This window comes from Tachypleus tridentatus, chromosome 12 (genome assembly GCF_004210375.1).
Source record: "Tachypleus tridentatus isolate NWPU-2018 chromosome 12, ASM421037v1, whole genome shotgun sequence".
Lineage (NCBI taxonomy): Eukaryota > Metazoa > Arthropoda > Merostomata > Xiphosura > Limulidae > Tachypleus > Tachypleus tridentatus.
The window spans coordinates 19,010,906-19,033,214 of record NC_134836.1 but is presented as its reverse complement, the minus strand read 5'-3'; the positions used below and the strand labels follow the sequence as shown (position 1 = coordinate 19,033,214).

The following is a 22,309-nucleotide window of genomic DNA, read 5'->3' as shown; positions in this document are numbered from 1 at the left end:
TTTGACCAATCAGGTTCATGACATCAATTCCTTTGTCCTTTAACTCCTCTAGAATATATATTACCAATGATGCTGCATCAGTTCATCAGCGACGTAAAAGCTAAGAAATTTTTCAGGAATTTGTAAATTATCACAATACTAAAGAATCAAACTCATTTCTTGGATAAGTTTCATCAACTAAGATGTGATCAGTGATGACGAGAAACCCACTTGTTGAGAAATTTGTATGCAAAAACGGCTCGTTTGGGCTGAGAAAACATCATCACTGATTATTGTGTTCGCTCTTCTATGTAAAGTGTTTTCTCAGCCCAAACGAACCGTTTTTGCATATAAATCAACTAAGATGATTGAAAAGTAACTGAGCTTTATTTAATTCTTTTATTTCGTCCACAGTTACAACATATCTGCTTTACTTCTAGTATACAAAAAAACACATTCTGTAAAAAACATAAGTGCACGTGCGAACGTGTTTTCTTACTATGTACATTTGCTCTATGTATGTGGGAGTTTATTTTGTGTTTAAATTTACTAATCACACTGAATGATCTTTGCAAACAAAATATCAATATATGCGGAAACACAATTTATAAAAATGGGCATCTTTCTTACAGCCTTTAATGAAATTATGATTCAATAAATATAGGTTTAGCAAGTTTTTTTCTACAAATGTTACATCAAAACATATTAGCACAGTGTAAACTAGTTCCAGTCCAAACTATAAATTAGTTGTCCTTTTGATTATTCATAAACTTTCATTTTCATCCTTTTTTTCAAAAAGGCAAATTTTTCCTTCAGTGGTGGAGAAAATACCCCAATACTTATTATGTTAAAAACGCAATGCACTTGGGTGGTATTATTCTGAATCTATCCACTGTAAGTAGTACAGTGTGTTTTAAAAACTGAAAGGTTCTTTGATTAGGCGTTGATAAGTTTTCAAATTTACAATGCTGAAAACAGCGGTTCGATTTCTCTCAGTGAACATAACACATAGCCCGATGCAAATTTGCTATAAAAAGAAACAAAACAAACATACACACACATACGAAATTGAAACTATAGGTAAATTTGACTTTTTTTATACATTTAAGTTTACATATTATGCTTGTGACAAGACAATTTTATGAAAAGCGTCGTACTAATAATATCTTTCAGTTGCTTAGTTTCATATGAGACAAATTAATTTTTACATTTTTTTACATATTATTATTAATACTTGTATGCTACAAATTACTTTATTCATGATTTGGCTCGATTTGTTTTAATTTCGAGCAAAGCTACAAGAGGGCTATCTGCGCTAGCCATCCCTAATTTAGCAGTGTAAGACTAGAGGGAAGGCAGATAGCTATTATCACCCACCGCCAAAGAATAGTGGGATTGACCGTAACATTATAACACACCACATGATAGTAACATATTCCAATCGAGTCTTATGAGCAGTCAAAGAATGACAAGGGTTTTAAAGAGGCGACAATCGTCACATATATTAATCGATTATTTCTTTTTAAAAAAAAATTAAATCATGCGCATCATTGTCTGTTTGACGTCAGAAACTGCTCTTGGTCTTCTGAGCTGGCGGAAGTGTGAGACTACCATCAAGATTCTTCCTGTCAGCATCAAACCTATTTTTGAGTAACGTCCCTGAGTCTTTAGGCTTTATAAATGGATTTGCCCCAAAAAGGGCTTCAAAAATATCATCGTGATCGCATCCACAACGACTACACGGGTTGCGCGTCAAACATCTCGGAACTTTGCATGGTAACTGAAGAAATAACGATGTTTGGTAGTGAGTTGCAAAGTTCCAGTCTCGGTTAGCAGAAATTGGAACTATGTACTGAGAAATCTATTACTCTGATCTGTAAAACGGGTGCAAAGACGGGCGAAAAAGAATAAGGTTCTCATAGGTGACCCATCAGTTACACAAGAAATATTGTCATTCACCATGGAATTTCTGCTGATGACGTGGCCAGCCATAATGTTTGTTCGGTTTGATAATCGTCATATCTTAGCGTATGCTGCATCCTTTATAAGTTTCACCGAACTCAGATAAATTTCTTTGTCTTATCCTTGGTATCGAGGCGTTAGTGTTTGAGAGAAGGATTTGCGTTTATAGATCATTATTGTGAACGATTAGATTCAAATACAAGTGCTTACGATTCATAAAAAATAACTTAGTTATAACAATTTTTCCGTGTATTAATAAAAAAACATTAGTGGGTTATATTTACCAAATATTTCTTTGTTTTGAATTTCGCGCAAAGCTACACGCGGTCTAACTGCGCTAACCGTCCCTAATTTAGCAGTGTAAGACTAGAGGGAAGGCAACTAATTATCACCCCTCACCGCCAACTCTTGGGCTACTCTTTTACCAACGAATAATGGGATCGATCGTCACATTATAACGCACCAACGACTAAAAGGGCAACCATGTTTGGTGCGACGGGATTTTAACCCGCAAACACCTCAGTAGTTCTGCGGAATTTGCGAATTATGGTCTCAAATTTATTAATAAAGGTTTGTTTGTTTTGTTTGTTTCTTTTATTTAGCGCAAAGCTACACGTAGGTTATCTGCGTTAGCCGTCCCTAATTTAGCAGTTATCACCACCCACCTCCAACTCTTGGGCTACTCTTTTACCAATGAATAGTGGGACTTGATCGTCACATTATAACGCACCCACGACTGAAACTTGTGACAGGAATTCGAACCTGCGACCGTCGGATTAGGAATCGAGTGCCTTAACCACCTGGCCATGCTGGGTCCATTAATAAAGGAGAAAGCGGTAATTGAAAGCACCTATGATTACACACCAAACATAATTGATATTTAAAATATCTTTCTGAACAGTTAAAATTGGTCAATTGTCAAAACTATAAGGGTGGGATGGGTAAGTCATATTTTACATTTGAATTTTATATCTTAATATCTTATCGTTCTTATCAAAATGAACTTGTATAACAATCAAGTATACAATTGTACTTAGCTGTTTTCAGGTATGAAAAGTTGTTAGTTCCATGAAAAGTTTCGATGTTTGTCCGAATCTTATGTTATAATAACAGCGGGTCCAAGATCTCCATGAAAACTGTCACCATGGTGTTCACTGTACTTCATAACTGTTTTGATGGAGATCTTAAACAAAGTATGATAGAAAATAATGATTTTACTCTGCGATGCCAATGGAACTGAATGCCCACTTATACAAGTCATGAAAAACTAAGGTTCCGAAGAAAAATTTAATTTGAAGAAATGCCACTTTCGAAGCTTTCAACTCATTGTTTGTTTTGTGGGGGATCATGTAACCTAAGCAGAGATAAACAAAAATCTACCACGGTGGAGGTGAAGGCCTGCTTCCTTATGTAGAACAGGTGAAAGAGGAAAAGACGTTGAAAAAAGCAATGTGGAAAAGTGTGCAAATGAAATATGACTGAGATGGAGAAGTTCTGTTAGCAACCTACATGCAGGACATACAAGATGCCAGATTGATGCATGTCTAATGTATCAGTCATCGACCTGTCTACTGTGGATCTAAATTAACAAATAATAACTAAAATGAAAATGTTGATGGCCCCGTTGAAACTCTTACGGTAACATTTACGAGTGATTTGTCTGTAAGTTGGAATTCTCTTGAACTGCATGACATGTATATTGCAGATGGGGTCCAAGTTTTCAAGGAGGCAACTTCTTGGAAAGAATATCTGAGCATTTTTCACAAAATATGTCTATACTCTTCTCTCTTGATATTGATAGTATTGTCACAGCTAGAAGTAAAGCTCCGTCCCTTCTAAAACCTGTGGATGACACTGATGGAGATGATGCTGAGATGGTATTAGACGTTAGATTCAAAACAAATAATCAAAGAGTTAAAAAGCACTTAAACAAGACCAGCGTCATTATTGTTTAAAGATAAATACAGTTATTGTAAGATAAAATCGTACTGATACTTGCTAATACGTTGGCTGTTACTTCATAAGAACCTGATCAGATACTGCCAACATTTCTGATGGAAAACATTCTATCCATTCAGATGAATAACAGTCCAACCCCTCTGCAAGTGACTCTTGCAATCTGTGTCAAAGATTATTGTCACATAATACATAGATTGCACGATTTTGGAGTAACATGCTCTAATGATAGAAGTTTGTGCTTTAAAAAATATACTGCAGCTGCCGCTAACATTGACATGAACCATCAGGATATACGTGACACCATCCTTGGTCTTATGCCAATTCAGTCGTTGTAGACAGTTTTGACATTCTTATACACATCAGTCCTAAGAAACCATACACGCATTTTCATATTGGAAAGAAGTCAGTTTTAACTTTATGCTTTCTGGCACGTGCGGCAAAAATACAGCGAAGAGTAAAATGAAAATAACTTTGCTTTTATGCAGGATATTAATTATTAAGGTAATTGTCCAGAATACAATAGCTACAGCACCAAACCTGCCAGGGAACAAGGACAATCAAAGAACACTAAAACAAAAGCAGTGGACTTCTCATAGATATGTCTCTAATGGATTCTGGCACAATAATGAAAACACTGACTAAAGATAAACAGATAGAATCAGATACTTGACGGGAATTCACCGTCTTTACTTGTGAGCATCCGTTCTAATCTGTTCTCATATCTTGAGCAATTTGGAAATGTTGTCCTTTTGCTTGGTGACATGCATATGCTGATGAGTTTTGATGGAGTTATGGACACTTTTATAACTGACAGTGCTTTAGCACAACTATTGAAAGCACTTTTCAACGGTGCATCAAAGATATTGTGTAGAAGAATTTCTCCCAAAATGTTTGTGTTTTGTGTTTAGTGAATGAAGTTGTTTTTAAGATGATGATTTCAGAAAATTAGCTTAAGTATTACAATAATTTAGCAAGACTTCTTGTTGAATCAGTCTCCAGGGGTGGAACAGCAGAGCGTTTGGCAAACTACCTGGTCAAATCTGTATTTATTTATTTTGAGGATGTTTATTTGTACTGAAAGAAAGGGTTGTTGGCCCTTACACATCACAGCTGTTAAATTTATTATGCTGTACTTATTTGGTAGTAGTCAAATTTGCATGGTGTGGACTGCACTACCTGAGGACCTGAGCTTTGAAAGGATGTCCAGCAGTTATATATCAAGGGACAACATCTCTTGCATCATATTACAGCATTATGGAATGGAACCTGTAAAAACGTATATGTTCAAACATTCGTGTGGTACGGTCATGATCCAAGACGAATGATAGGGATTACACTGAATGAGGAGGCGCTAAAGACATGGGCTCTAAGTTTGTACATTCAGAGTATATTCACAGCTAACGCTCATAGAAAGTGTGATAGGAAGGCAGAGAAAGTGAATAATACTCACAAAGAAGAAGACAAATAAAAATTCATAGAGGATAAACATGAAATCCAAGAGAAACTGGAGATGCCAATTCATCCATTTGATAATATGTTATTGAATACTGTCAACATCACTACCGGTGAAGAATGTATCCCCCTGCTTCAGTAAATGTGGATGGTTCATTCTTCACTGGCACATTTCAAATGAAAGAATTTGAGAAGTCATGGCCACAAGGATTCTATAGCAGAATAGATAAGTATGTTGTCACAATGTCTGCATTTAGGAAACATACAAAAGTAGGACACCTCTTTGATATATTCAAAAGTGACTGGAATTCAAGCACGTTCCAAGGATTTTAACATCACAAACATCTCATGAATTGTGGCTGTGAATATGAGAAAAATAACAAATGCAGATTGAACTTTCATCAGAACGAGCCTCTCAAAGAATGAATTGTACTGTGATTGATGACTCAGCTTTTTTATGGACAGTTCACTCTTCAACTGAGAGAATTGTAGTGAACTTTTTCAACTTTAAAAGCTGCGTGACAAGAAACAAATGAGTGATATCTACTTTGTACTTGATCAATATAAATAGTACAGCATCAAAGATCTCACAATATTTGAACGAGCTACTAAAACTGGTGGGACATACCAACTCATTATGCAATCAAAACTGCCCTCCCAAGGAATATTAATCTTTACACATAAAAACAGCTGATTAATTTACTTTGTGAAGACTTTGTTACAAATTATAAATCATCATCCAACAGATCTGAAACAACAAGCTAGAAATAACGAAAAAAATGACAACCCTTTTGAAGTGAGTCATGGTGGTGTGATGATAAAGGAAAGACTTGACTACAACATTTAAGGAGGCAGAACAATAAGGTGTACTTGCATGTAAGGATGGGAAGCATGTGAAAGTAATAACAGATGATACATATGCCTTTATCCTTTTTATGCACCATAACAATGAACATCTGGGAGCGTAATGATGGAGTCATCTGTCCAAGGAAAGTCTAATTCACATAAGGGCGACAATCATGGAACACGAAACTAAATTCTCTAATGTTCTAGCAGCTCGTTTACTATTTGGATGTAAAATAGTAGAAAATTACTATGAATTGGAAATGGTGAAGGCATAAAATCTCTCTGAAAGGTTACTCTTCTTCACATGTCGGAGTGATTGAACTGCCCTTTGATAGTGTTGTTTCTTAGCCAGCAGCATTCATCACTACTGCTTAGAGATTGAAGAATTTTTCAGTTTTCTCTAATTCTCGAAAGAAAGCTCGGGCCCTCATAATTAGAAAGATTCTATAATCAACTCACTACCCCCAATAAATGAGGCACTTAACGATAATATAAAAATCAGGGCTCGTTTACAGGTTGCTACATGAAATTATGCTACTGAGGCTAACTCACTCTACTTGATCCTTTGGAAGACTAAATGACGTTGTGTCTAAATTGCTGCTTCCTGCCAATGTACCAGAAGGTGTTTTTATAACTCTTGATGATATTATATAGCTCATTAGATGTGCATGACAAAGTTATTAGCCTTGCCAGTGTAAATGTGTGAGCCATAATCTGCCAAACACAGTATTTCATGCATTCATTCTGATAACTATTTCAATCAGCTAATTGTAACTCTGAGTTCAGTTGACATGGAGTAAGTTCAGATCAAATAGCATAGGAACATTTTGATAGCTATGTTGCCATAAGTTCATGTTTAGACAGATGGTGATGGTTCAGGCAGTACTGACATTGCTAAATTTCATAATCTTGCCTATCTTACGCTGCCTTATTATGTTTGTATTTTAAGTACGAAGCCAGTATAGGTGACTACGTAAATAAGTAATATTGCCCTTGCGCTATCTGCAATAGCCCTCCCTAATTTAGCAGTGTAAGACTAGAGGGAAAGCAGATAGTTATCACCACCCACCGTCAACTCTTGGGCTACTCTTTTACCAACGAATAGTGGAATTAACCCTCACATTATAACGCCCCCACGGCTGAAGAGGCGAGCATGTTGGGTACGACAGGGTTTCGAACCCGCGACCCTCGGATTACGAGTCGAACGCCTTAACCACCTGGCTATGACTAGCCATGTTTACCAAAATGTCGAAGCTAAGAAACCTGTTCAAGTGAAAAAATTAGGATACTGGAAGCAAAAAACTCACATAGCTGTAGGAAAACTTATTAAATTATGAAGATGTATTTTTTCCCTTAACTTTTGTTGTTTGTGCGACGGTTTGCTGTAGTTATATTCAACAAATATAAATTTTGTGGTTGTATATTTGCTCTTCTTCATACCTTCTTTTAATCTACATTAGAACATTTTATATTATTTTAATTTTACTTCTTAAAGTTTTTACGTTTTGATTACTTGTATCGTTTGAGAATTGTTGTGAAAAAACGCGCGTTCCACGAGTAAGCAGTAGATGAATATTGTTATGCCTTGGTGCAAATTTCGGAGTACACATTAATTATTACACTGAATTCAGTTGTTTAACCAAGTACTTAATTTGTCTGTGATGGCGGATTTTACTGTTCTCGGGTACGTGTATAACGTCTCTGTTTCATCGTTTTTATTTTTATTCTGACTTCAATATCTCAAGGTTTGTTTGAAGACTACACGATGGGCTATCTGTGCTATGTACACCATGGGTATCGAAACCCGGTTTCTAGCGTTGTAAGCCCTGAGACATGCCGCTGTACCACTAGGTGGCATCTTTCAAGATAATGAGTTTAATACTTCCCAAGAAACAAAATCAAAATTTTATTTGTTCATATTATTATTATTATTGTTGTTGTTTCACAAGCCTACAGCAAAACCAGCTGGGTATTTTGCACCTAAACCTAAAGAGATGTTTCATATGATATATGAATACATAATAAATGTGATGTTGTCATGAACAGTTACTTTTGTACTCGACGCGTGTTAAACGCATTTACACAAAACCTCAAACACAAAATAATCTGTTTAAAAATATAATTACTTTGAAAGATATGACGCTTTATTTAATGTGATGACGTATTTGATTCCTTTGGAAAAGCTGCTTTTTTAATGGGAACATTTTTGTACTTTCTCAGAAGGGGTTTTGTCTTACCCCATTGCAATATTACTAAAAATTAAAAACTTTAAAATCTACAAATATGGATCGCAAGAAAGTGAGCAAACAAGGATTGAGATCCACTACTAACAGTTTACTCAACCTACAAATCTCTATCATGACTCCACTATAAATTTTTTGCAAGTGATATCTACTGTAATGTGTGATCACACAGGGTTTTGAAAGAAAAATAAGAGACTACTTTTAAATTTAATCTGACCTTTAATTTTGTCGTGATGTGAAATTTTTTAAGTCCTTCACTTTTTGCCATAACAAAACCGATGTTTTCCTAACGTTCGTATTAATTGGAAACCAAGCTAAAAGTCGTGCATTTTTTAGCGTATTAATTGGAAACTGCTATGTGAAAGGTTCCGGATTTTGCTGTTGAATGTCTTACTCAAATCACTATCGTTCATCGTTACTCAAATTTGCTGTCTCTACGTGGATTTCCGCGATTATATTTCAGCATAGTTGGTATTAAAATAGCAGTTGTAAATGTTGTTAATAATTGACAAGTTAAGCTAAGTGTGCCCCTGTTGTCTACTTTGCACGCTTTATTTCTGGCACCCCTATTATAAGCAAACACATCTAAACAATAAGCTGTTGAAGAACATATATTATACTTAACAAGATAAGCATGTTATTTCGTCTATTTGCATAGATCTCTGTTGTATTATTTTAGAAGAACATTATTACATTCTGATGAGATTGCTTTGTTGCTGCTCATCTTTTGTTACATTACTCTGTGACATTGATGGAAGTCGGCTATTAAATCTGTAATTATATAATCTTTTAAGGCAGTGTTTTGAGAACAAGTATAGATTTTATTTGTTGCAGGTAAACACCAGTACATGTGTTTATTTTTATTTATTTTTAATAAATTCAGAGTGGTGATTTGGTGGAAAATAAAGCCAATGCAGCAGTAATGGTTAAACGTGTAAAATTTAACTGAACGCATACATACGTATGTGATTGAGAATTTGTTCTTCATAAGTGGGCATAACAAACTTAAAAACAAAATTAGTTAAACGTGTAGAGAATGAAGTTGAATCAAAATGGAAAGCTCATATTTCCAAGCTTACAAAAGCAAGCAAACAAGGCTAGTGCCTATATTATTTTTTCAAGCTACAAATTCCTGTTATGACAAAGTACCGTAACACACAGTGATTTGTAGACACTATTTCCAGCCTAATCTGTTTACTTTTTTTAGAGACCCTTGTTGTAGGCTTGAAAATATAATATTTACATTTTGCTTCAACTTGATTCTGTACTTTTATGACGATCCCTATTCCCCTTTTTGAACTAACAAGTTTTATTAATTTTGTTATTATTATTATGTACTTTGCTTCCGAACAAAATCATTAATAATTCGTCATATCTTCAAGAGCCTTCAGAGTTAGTGCATATTATAAGGGTTCGAACAAAACCAGTCGATGCTGTAGATTATTTGGATAGTTATTACACAGTTTAATGTTGTTTGCTCTGAGTTGATAACATCTAAGGATAAAACGTTTCAACATAGGTATATGATTCAATGGTATGTTAAAAATAAAAAGAAGACATGAAGCGAGGGCCTGGCAAGGCCTAGCGCGTTCAGGCGTGCGCTTCGTAATCTGAGGGTCGCGGGTTCGCGCCCGAGTCGCGCCAAACATGCTCGCCCTCCCAGCCGTGGGGGGCGTTATAATGTGACGGTCAATCCCACTTTTCGTTGGTAAAAGAGTAGCCCAAGAGTTGGCGGTGGGTGGTGATGACTAGCTGCCTTCCCTCTAGTCTTACACTGCTAAATTAGGGACGGCTAGCACAGATAGCCCTCGAGTAGCTTTGTGCGAAATTCCAAAAACAAACAAACAAACAAAACATGAAGCGAGCCTACCTGCTGTGATAGTTTTACCCATCATATATTTCAGAAGAAAAACAATATGACTTCACTTTTGGATACTGAAACCAGTTTCAGATGCTACACTACAAAAAAAACATATGTGATAGAATATGAAACTCAGGCTGACAAAATAACCATTTTATTTATCCATAAGAACACGAAGCATGAACCGTCAGCTTGTTTATTTCTTTATTTTCATGTTAGTTTGTCAAAAATAAGAGCAAAAACTTTATACTCGTTTCTTGTTACGTTTAATGGATTCTTCGTCCCACTGGTAGCAGTAAATCCTTGGAAAAACAAATCTTTTTTTGCAGTTAAAATACAGAAACTTACTTTTAAAGATCTCCGTACAATAACTGTACATGGTAAACAAAATCGTACAATATTGTTTATGCTAGGACGTATTTCATGAATATGTTATAGATTTGTTTTCTTAATTTTTTTCTCTAAACCAGCGGATATCGAATGAATACATGTCTGAAAAGTCCTAATTTTTAACGGTAATGTCAGATTGTAATCTATCTAGTTTTTGTTCTAGTATATCAAACAGTATATAAACAAACATGGACCACGTTGAACCAATGGTTTTTAATCCACATACACTCAAACTCTGAACACAAAGCTCATATAAAGTGACAAACAAAAGCTATGGGTTTTAAGTACTATAAACGAATGTCAGTCAGATTCAACTGCTACACTTACACAAAGCTCAAATCTGTATATATAATGTAGTTAAATATCCTAGAGAGGAGGTTGATTTTACAGTTCTTTTACAATTTATAGAGCCTCAATATAATAGTATTAACATTGTTGTTTTCTTTTTATAAAATGCCAAAATATAAATTCTTTGTTGTTTCATACAAAAACATGAAGCTAATTTCTCAACCACAGTTCAGCTAATAAGACCTACATCGCAGAATACAAAGTATGAGGTCACAGCAGGTGACCTTAACACAATAATAGTAAAAATGTATAAGATTACACATCATACATATGTATACACAGGATGTTCGGAAAGTCACTGTGCACTTATATATTTATTAACAGACATGTTTCAGTATAGAATACAGGAGGTAAATATGAATGGCACTTATAAACAATGTTAAAAGTGACCCCCCGTTAGCATCAATACAGGCCTGGATCCTTCTTATTTTGTTTCTAAACACCGCTATCAGTTGCTGGCTTGAAATAGACTGAATAAAATATGATTATAAAACTGCACAGAGACTTTCCGAACACCCTGTACCTTAACCATATTGCATACAAGGTGTATCAACATACAAGCTTCACATAAACACCAGTCTTTAAAAGATGTAACAAGAATTAATACTTTAACTACGAGAAAATGAAATACTGAGGTAATAAGAATAAACAAAAGTGTGGATTACATTCACTGAAGAAGAATCAAAATGTATTAAAATCACTCTTTATTTAAACCTTTGATTTGTTCCTAAATTTCAAGTTGTTGAAAAAACATAGATGATGTCAATATTTATACAAATATACACATTCAAGTACATATCAAGTTTGTGTTTAATAATTTTGTGAACTATGAATATTTGGCATCCAATCTCTAAGTATTTTATATTCATAATCGCGCCAAGCTGGCGAAAGACACCGATTATGCTTCTTATCAGTCTCATTGTAACATACTATAACCTGTTAATTAACTGTGGATCATTCTTTGTCAATTTCTGCGTTACATTTGAAATAGACAACTGTACAGAGTTAATCACACTTTGTAAGAACGACTCCTGCGTGCAAAGCGGTGAAGTGACGTGTCACTGCAGGTGTGAACCGTGACGTTATACGTGACATGCTTGTCATATATATATATATACCTGGATCATGGTGGATTTCCCACTATTCGATTGTGGAATTGCCGTCACAGTTACGCCTGGACGATTTCTTTCCAGCAATATTCAAGACTGAGCCAACTTTCAAAGATGACTTTCATTGTTTACCGCTGAGGCGAAACATTTCATACAGCTATTCGTTTAATAGAACAATCTATGGTAACGTAAGAGAACCCAAAACCTAAAAAGCCACTGCCATTAAGTTAGGCACATCTCCTGGCACCGTTAATAAAATAATAAAACAAGGATTTGAAGCTAGTGGTGGCTCAAATACCAAAAGCGGAAAGCTTTCCTGAAATGGACAACTGTCTTCACTGATCTGGAATAAAATTATTTCAGTGTATTTTCAAGGTCAGCACGTGGTCTGGAATATAGCTCTTTCAGTGTAGTTTAAAGGTCAGTGCGTGATCTGAAATATGATTCTTTATGTGTAGTTTAAAGCTCAGCACGTGATCTGGAATATGATTCTTTCAGAGCGCCAGTAATTCTCAACATACACAAATATTTAAATAGTCTTTACATTTCTATATTTACTCTAATTTGTTTTACGTAGTGGTCACGTTTAGCAATAATAAAAGACACCCCATTACTCCATAACAAGTAAAAATCACTTTGTTTAAGCCAACATTCCGTCACTGCAGATTCATCGCAAAGCTACACAATGCACTATCTGATCTCTGTCCACTGCGGGGAATCGAGTCCCAAATTCACCGAGGTACTTTTTGTTTATTAACTTCCTTCAATATTTCGCCACATCAGGGTTTTTCGTGATTATTGTTTGTTTGTTTGTTTTAGAATTTCGCGCAAAGCTACACGAGGGCTATCTGCGCTAGCCGTCCCAAATTTAGCAGTGTAAGACTAGAAGGAAGACAGTTAGTCATCACCACCCACCGCCAACTCTTTGGCTACTCTTTTACCAACGAATAGTGGGATTGATCGTCACATTATAACGCCTCCACGGCTGAAAGGGCGAGCATATTTGGTGCGACGGGGATTCGAACCCGCGACGCTCAGATTACGACTCGAACATCTTAACCCACCTGGTCATGCCAGGCCTCTCTCATGATTAGAAGCGAGACTTGTGACATTTTATATCCGAATCACAACGCACACCTGTAGGACAAAAATGTGCATTTCGTTCCCAAACCTTAACAAAACATCAGTGGGAGATCTTTCTGCTCCCCTCTCCCATAGCTTATTAGTAACCGTGAGGTATTTTAACCCTATAAACTCAGTGTTTGATACCTGGGGAGGGCACAATTAAGATTGGTTTGATTTTCGTTTGTTTTGAATTTCGCGCAAAGCTACTCGAAGGCTATCTGGGGTAGCCGTCGCTAATTTGGCAGTATAAGACTAGAGAGAAGGCAGCTAGTCATCACCACCAACCGCCAACTCTTGGACTACTCTTTTATCAACGAATAGTGGGATTGACTGTCACATTATAACGATCCCACAGCTAAAAGGACGAGCATGTTTGGTGTAACGAGAATTCGAACCCGCGACCCTCGGATTACGAGTCGAATGCCTTAACAATGCAGACAGCTCATTGTATGGCTTTGCGCTTTAACACAAAAGAAACCGAAGTGTTTTATGTTGCAGACTCACGAAATGCTGGAAAGCATCCAGTTTAAATAATTAACCACATAACACTTTTTAAGAACAACTAATAATTTAGTGTTTTGTTTGATAAAAGATCTTGGTATTTTTGGTTGATCTTATGAAAAAAATCTATTAATTTGGAGTGTAGTTATGACGTACAGAACTTTGTCGTTAAGAATGTTAAATAGGAATTAATAGAGAACTTTGTTTGACAAGTCATATATTGACGAAATAACCGGGCAGGAAATTTCAAACAGTAATTACTGTTAGTGGTGTTCTTGCCTAAAAGCGATCACGACAAAATTAGTTCTGACGATGTTTTTGCCTCAAGAATTAAGATAAGTCACGTTTGATATAAAATTCTAAATTAGTTTTACGTCCGCAAGGAGTCTTTTAAACGAAGCAAATCAGCCAACCAGTCCATTAAACATGTTAAGTGATTAAAACATAGGTCCTAACCATGTATAAGAAAATTTTAAATTCAACATAAAAACTACTACTCGCTCGAGATTGTAATACCATTATAAATACTCTTTTTCAGATTGCGCGTAAATGAAATTTTACTTACAGGATGCATTTGTAAGCATACCATTTTTGTAACGTATTTATAGAAGCACTTTGAAATTGAGGCTTAATGTGTGTGTGTCAGCGGTATAAAATCAGGTCTTGTCAGAGTTATGACATATTTCATTAAACGAATTTATAGGTATTAACGAAGCCTTTTTAGATCTGAAATTTTTTTACCATCGTCGATTAATAGGGCGCCCTAAGGAAACAGTGTTACAGTTAATGATGGCGTTGCATGTATCTTTTTTTTTTTTTTTGCTTTATTCAATGAGATTCAGGTTTTGGAAAAACAAACGATATATTTTGCTGAAACCAAAATATTCTCCGTTTATGTTTTATCTAAACAAAAGCAGAAAAAGAATTTACTGTGTGTGTGTATGTTTTCTTATAGCAAAGCTATCTGCTGAGTCTACCGACGGGAAGTATATTTATTGACGAGGGAGAAGTGTATACTTAAAGCCAAGGGCGCAAGTCTACTGACCAATGAGAGGTTTCAGCCGTTGTTTATTAACAACATTATAATGAAATATGTTTAATTATTCTGTGACCATTAACTCCGCTGCTACGTTGAGCACGCCCTAGATATAGATATGTAGGTTATGCATGTGTGGTCCGTCCTTCGTGCCCCGTTACCTTCAAAAAATAAAATTATAAAATCGCGTTTAACTCTTTAGGGCCCTGAGTACGTTATAATGTAACGGCTAATCCCACTCTTTGATGAGATAAGAGTGGCCAATAGTTCATGGTGGGAGTTGTTGGTCAGCTATCTTTTCTTTAACCTATCACTTCAAAACTTAGGGACGACTTATCCAGATACCCTTTATGTATCTATTCGGCATTATTTAAAAATAAATTAAATTCTGTTACCAACGTAATTAATTTACTTACAATCAAACTACCTTTGTAACACCAAGAAATTAGAATGTGGTTTACTAACAGTACCATAACTGCAAAATGCTTAATTATTCTGTGACCGTTAATTGATTCGATTTTATTTTAACCAAACCCACAGAGAGAGAAAATGTTTGCTCTGGAACCAGTAAAATGATAACCTAGTTGCTTAATTTTCGTTATATATTTTGGTTTGGTTTTATTCTTGCATCATTTAATTATTTTATGTCCAAACGAACTGGCCCGACATGGCCAGGTGGTTAGCCCGCTCGACTCGCAATCCGGGAGTCGCGGGTTCGAATACTCGTAACACCAAACATGCTCGTCTTTTCAGCCTTGGGGGCGTTATAATGTACAGTTAATCCCATTATTCATTGGCAAAATAGTATCCCAAGAATGGGTAGTAATGACTAGCTGCATTCCCTCTAGTCTTATACTGCTAAATTAGGGACTGCGCGAAATTCCAAACAAACCCTAATAAACCAGCAGATACTGCCCTAGAGGAAAACAGAAGAAAGTAGCGAGATTACCAAGACTGGTGGCGTTTGTAACACAAGTGTTTCGTTATTTCGAACCCCCTCATAAAATTACTGCATCATGGTTTACATTCTGATGTGTCAATTACGAATTGTTGTTCTTCACAAAAAACTGTAAAAGAGGTCTTTTTAGAACACTGTTAAAACTCATATAATAGACTATTGATTTGTTGTTCAAATGCGAGCAATAAAAACGTATCAGTTTAGTGATAGATTATATAATTCTACTTTTACCTTCTTTGTTACATTGACCTATATGCTGTATCCAACGCGTGAAATTGAACCTTGGATATAGTTCTGTAATTCCCTAGATTTACTGTTGTTCTATCGGTGGACAACGTTTGTAAAAGTAATGCCAAGTTTTTATTATCTTTCCCCAGTTCAGGTTAATTGAATTACACCACAGCTGCCTTTATCGTATTTTAACCGTTAAATGAAAAGGCTCAAAAGCTATTGGATATTTTAATGTCTTTGAAACTTTAGTGCTATAAATTTCTTCTCACGAAAAAACAACAGAAACTACTTCAGACTTGTATAACCAGTTAAATATATATTTGTGATATTTTAAGAAGATATAAATGTATTCGTTTTCTGACGATGCAACCATCTTTTATAAAAACACAGCCTTTTGTCGAGTTTGAAAACAAACCTGCTTCGAACAGGATGCCGTATATCATATAAATATACCTTTTTTATCGCTCTCTAAATAAAATCACAATAAATGTCAGCATTTGTATAAAAGCATATGTATAAAAGATCTTTCCAGAAGAAAGTCTGGTTTGATTCGAATTTTGTGCAAAGCTACAAGAAGGCTATCTAATCATAGATTAGACGGATGACAACTAATCATTACCACCCACCAACAACTCTTGGGCTACTCTTTTACCAAGAAATAATGCGATTTATCGTCACATTATAACGCCCCAACAGCTCAAAGTTGATTCGAACCCGCGACCCTCAGATTGGGATTCGAGCGCCTTAACCACCAAGGCATACCGAAACGTTGAAAATAGCTTTCAAAGTTTCAGTAAATGGTGAGAACAGTCCTCATTGTGAAGGTAATGGCTGGAAATAGTCTTCATTACTTGGGTAAATCTTAAGAATCACCCTCAATATTGACATTAAACGTGAACGGCAAGTATCAGGTACGGTCCTAGGCCTCAGTAACTTATGTATATAGATAAACTCGTTTATTTTAGTGAATGTAATTTTATTTATTTACACTGTATATGCATTATGATGTACGTGCATTTAATCATATTTTTTATATCTATAATACGTGTTTTAACGACCCCCCTACACATACACACACAAAATTCGAATTTTTACGCACAGCCTCAGGAAATACTATTTGTCTTCGGAATCGTTACAAACAGTTTTAAACGTTTCGTTAAGCATTGAACTAGTCTTCGACATGGTTACCTACAATCGTCAACGTTTCAGTAAATATAGAACTAGTCTTCGACGTGATTACAAATGGTCGTCAACGTTTCGGTAAACATTGAACTAGCTGGTCTTCGAAATGGTTACAAACGGTCTTCAGCGTTTCGGTAATGTAACTGTATTAAGGTGAAAAGTAAAAATAAATACGAGGTCCAATCTATCACTCGACTCCTCACAGGTGTTTATACCGATTTCGTTACCATCAGTAACCACGGACAAGGGCAAACGAAAACCACAATCTTACGCTTCTTGTTTGCGCAGAGTATTCATAATGAAACTTTGTAGAATGGACGGCAACTGCCTGTTGTGGAGACACAAGTGTAAAGGAAGACTTTCGAAACGTCGTCCATTCTACAAAGTTTCATTACGCTTCTTATATTGGTGCACTGTATATTATGTTTTCTCTTTTACTATCCGCACTGAACCTATATCCTTGTTTGTTTTTTAATTTCGCGCAAAGGTACACAAGAGCTATCTGCGCTAACCGTCCCTAATTTAGCAGTGTGAGATAGAAGACAGCTATTCATCACCACCCACCGCCAACTCTTGGGCTACTCTTTTATCAACAAATAGTGGGATTGATCGTCACATTATAACGCCCCCAAGGCTGAAAGGGCGAGCAAGTTTAGTGTGACGGATATGCGAACCCGCGACCCTCAGACTAAGAGTCTAGCGCCTTAACCACCTGTCCAAGCCTATATGTACGTAGGATTCGTTGCATTGATGTTAGTAATATATTATTCTGAATTATTCAACTAATCAGCAATCTAAAATATTAAAGATAAATATTAAACCTTATCTATCATTCGATTCACCTCCTGTAACCGATTTCACTGTGGTGAGCTAAGACAACTTAAAACCTCATAAGATAGAAACTGTTTCTCGTTTTTCTTTAATGTTTAAAAATCAGTTGACTGAAGTATGGTGCACATTAATTTCTTTTTAACAGAAGTATGCTGTGATCATGTAATAATGGTAGCAATTACGTTAGTACTAAATTAGTAGAAAATTATAATTTTGCCTGAAATCAGTTATTAAGAAGGGGAAAAAGAGGTTGGCTTGAATATTTTGTTGTTCTGTAGGAAACACAACAGTTCACAGTTACTTGTTTTAATGCATTACGTGTAGAGGAATGGCGTTGTTTACGTTATAAATAATCTGATTTGTCGGGTTTGGTATTTCACCGAACACAAAATTTAAATTTGTCTTTGGTTAAAAAAATGTCTCTCTTCAACTTAAAATAATCAAGGCAACAATACGGTAGTGAAAGAGTAGCCCACGAGTTGGCGGTGGATGGTGCTGAATAGCTGCCTTTCTTTCACTGCTAAATTTGGAACAGTTATCGCAGATAGACCTCGTGTAGCTTTGCGCGAAATTCATTACTAACTAAATCAATCTCAACGAAACTATCTAAAATAAATGGTTAAGATTTCTTGACTGAACGTAGGTAATTACAGTTTATAACGTCCTCATGTTTGGTGGGACGGGGATTCGGACCTACGGCCCGCAGATTGAGAGTCGAACGTTTTAAAACATCTGGCCATGCCAGGCTTTGCTATGAGATTAAGTCATGTTTCACGGAACAATCACAAACACCTATCTTATCTTAGTTGTCCTGACGAACTCTGGCATTGAGCGAAAGACCTAGTCAGCATTAGATATTGCAGATATAGTGTGATTGACATATTGTCACATATTCCTCCTTGCTTCCACTCATAAGTTTTCGAGATATCTTGCTGAATAATAAAAACAATAAATAAACGTGTTATCAATTGTTACCTTAATTTTGTTTTGTAAATTACAAATATATTTTATAACGATTAAGATCCACTTATTTAATCTAGTCTACACAATAATAGTTGTTATTTTTGGAAACTGATAGCATAAGTAGGTTTTTGACCACTCCTGTGTCTGTAATATCCCACCGGCCTCATGACACCTGGTACTGAGCGAAGGACCTCATAGGTAAATAGATATGGCATTTGTTTTGTGGATGACATATTACTGCATATTCTTCCTCACTTTCACCCACAAGTTTTTAATTTTTAGAGCTACAGTATTATTATCAGTTATGTTATGGATAGCCATCGTGAGTAAATCGTGTCTCACTGTAATCAGATAAGCTCAGTCAAGAAATTTGGATGGTTCATTTTCAAATTTCCTTCTTCTTTATTTGCATACCAAGAGTTCTGAAACTTAAGAGCCTATATAATATGTGAATGAATAGCTTCAGTGAAATTTGTAATTCTAACGTTGTAATGTTTGGGAAAATTTGTTTACATTACGGAATGCAAACCTATCCTCCAGTACTTTATAATGCAGATGTATAACTGGAAAGTAAAATTACAGAATATATGTTTACTGAGTAATGATCATGTGGGTAAAGTGTCACAGAAACGTTCGCCATGACCTGACAGATCCTCGATTTCTACGTGAACAAAGCTGGCTCGCTAAGATTGATTTCTGCTAACGTTACAAATGGATAAGAAAACTTCCCCAAACAGCAAACAATAATACACCCACTGAAGAAGCAATTTAAACAACATTGAAAACTCGCCAAAATCTAAAGTAAAGCTTACAATGTTTTAAGAATAGTGCAAACATGGTTTTAAAATTTACGATCAAAACCATTTTTTTGTTTTGTTTATCAAAAACATCCTGTTTTAACAACCCGTTTTTTTAACTTTGGTCACCTCAAAAACAAACATTAAAAATCAGCGAAGTGTTCAAGAGACATACCACACAGAATAAATACATTTTTTTTTCAATAAACATCGCCACAACTATAGAAAAAATAATTTTTTCTTGAAATTAGAAACTCATAATATACACTATAAAGGCTCCATTGTGCCGCCATTTTTAGAAGATCAACGAAACCTTAATTACCGCTTACAACTAGTTGATGTACCAACAGTTTCGTTCCACGAAACCACCACGTCTGTGGAAGGCCTTTTGATCCCTCTATGTTTTTTCAGTTTGAGTTTCTTTAAATCTGATATTCTAATATGATAGAGGGCGTGCCTTCTGCGGCTGCTGCCTCGCTCGCGTCGCCAGCTGCTCCTTTTTTTGAGTCTTCCTCCTGCTGTCGCATCGGTTTTTGGCGGGAAACGACCACAAAGATAAGTGAGGGTACCGAACATAACAAACCCCAGAATTGAAGGGATGAAAGCCATACCCTTCACAGATAGTGGATAATTAAGATAACGAGAATTCATCAACATGTCGTCCTCCACGTATGTCCTATTGGTCTCTAGGTTGATGGTGGTCGATCTCACTTCGTAGGTCCATAAAGTTGCGTTACCTGTTCACATGTAAACAGTTGCGCAATGAGACGTTTTAAAGACGGAAAAACATCAGTTAGAAAACGAAAACTTAATATCATCTTTTTAATATCATGTTTTTGATACAATAATATGTATTTCGTGTACTGACAAAAAATTATATTCGTGCTTAGTAGTGAGTACATTTACGTGGCTCGGCAGCAAGCTTATACGTTATAAATCGTAGTTTGATCACCGAAGTGGGCACAGAGCACATAGCCCACTGTGTGGATTTGTGCTTAAACATGAAACATACTAACACGCATCAAAACAAGTGTTACTAAAGTATCACGGAAAACGTAGTTGATGAATAAATGAACAATTCGTTAAATATTTGCCTGATTGACAAACTATTTGTAATACATCGAAAGATCTACCACCCAAACCAATGAAATATGTATGTAAAACCATTTTTGTTTCTGTTATTACGAGTAATTCTACACAACAGACTATCTGTGCTCCGCTCCAGCGGGTAGCAAACCCCAAATGTTAGAGTTGTAAACTGTGAGACTCACGTCTCTTCACTATTTATACACATATAAAGTATGTATTGTTCCGGCCTGTTTGTACGTCTTCAGAACCTTTGAGTACAGTGAAATAGCTCGAGTTTATATCCATTTCAGCTTATTCTTTGTAAGTCAAAAGCCAAATGGGTGCAGAATGGCTACTAAAATTAGATGTTAAGACATTTTTCTCTTTGATCTGGCGACTAAGAATGGCATCTTTTATAAGTTTGAGTTATCGACTAGGAGAGTCATTCGTTTTTAAAATATGGCATACAGGTTAATTCAATAATTCTGATTTTCACATATCCTGGTTTTCTTAATCATCTCTATTGTCTAAATCTCCCTTTAATTTCTACTGACATTGTCTGTCGATTTCTTTCATATACCACTGTTTGGATCTGATACTGACGCTGATGGTTAATTTTATTTAAGCGTTATACTGGTATCGTGGTTGATATATTTTATAAACTACTGTTTTGGGTTCATATTGACATCAATGGTTGATTTTGCTCATACTGGCATCATTGGTTAAATTTGTTCATATACTACTGTTTCGTGCTTCATACTGGCACCGTTGATTGAATTCGTTCGTATACTACAATTTTGTCTCATAATGGCAGCTTATGATTTCATTCCAATGTTTGCGTTAATTTGTTTAGTAGTTAATATTTTTCCCTCTTCGTTAACGTTTTTTAATGCTTAAATTCGGTGTTCTATCCCTATGGTGTCGCTTTGCGCTTAACAACAACACAAACAAGTATATATTTCATGAGATCCTGTCTAAAACTTAGTCGATTACCTAAGAAACAGACAATTGATCTAATCGTAGCCCTCTAATGAGCTTTCTACAGAATAAAATCGAGTTGAACGTAAAAAAATTGTTTGAATTTAATTTAATGCAACGGTATCGTCTCATACCACTGATCGCTAAAATCAGCTTTGGTGGTTCTGTAAATTGAAAACTGGTCGGCTTTAGAAATCGGACACGATGATATTATCAACGAATATGCTAAAAGATAGATAGATAGGTAAAGTCGAATTACATAATAATGTTATAGTGTTTTGAAGACGTTTACAGCTAGCAGCACACTGCGACTACTGTTACAGAATACACTATTATTTTGTAAAACTTCGTTGATAATGTAGGCAGCATATTTAATATGAAACAAAGGATTACATAACGCCACCTACGACTTCTAAATGTTGTCGCTTTAGCCTTTACTTCATTAAAACCCTTTCAGTAAAACTTCTCTTATCTCTGCAAGGTGCCCGTT

General features: G+C 35.7%; 1 protein-coding gene across 3 annotated transcripts in view; it reads right to left on the bottom strand.

The window, feature by feature from the left end:
• LOC143235067 (transmembrane protein 117-like) overlaps positions 1–22,309 on the bottom strand; it is a 154,933-nt gene that overhangs the window by 57,953 nt on the left and 74,671 nt on the right. For 2 of the 3 annotated variants that reach the window (XM_076472841.1, XM_076472842.1), the window contains exon 8: positions 10,887–20,510. The exons of the other annotated variant lie outside the window; for it this stretch is intronic. In XM_076472841.1, coding sequence (XP_076328956.1) covers positions 20,092–20,510 — 419 coding nt within the window. In that variant the 3' untranslated portion in view covers positions 10,887–20,091. Of the gene's footprint in view, positions 1–10,886; positions 20,511–22,309 lie in introns of those variants that run through there. 3 annotated transcript variants of the gene reach the window in all.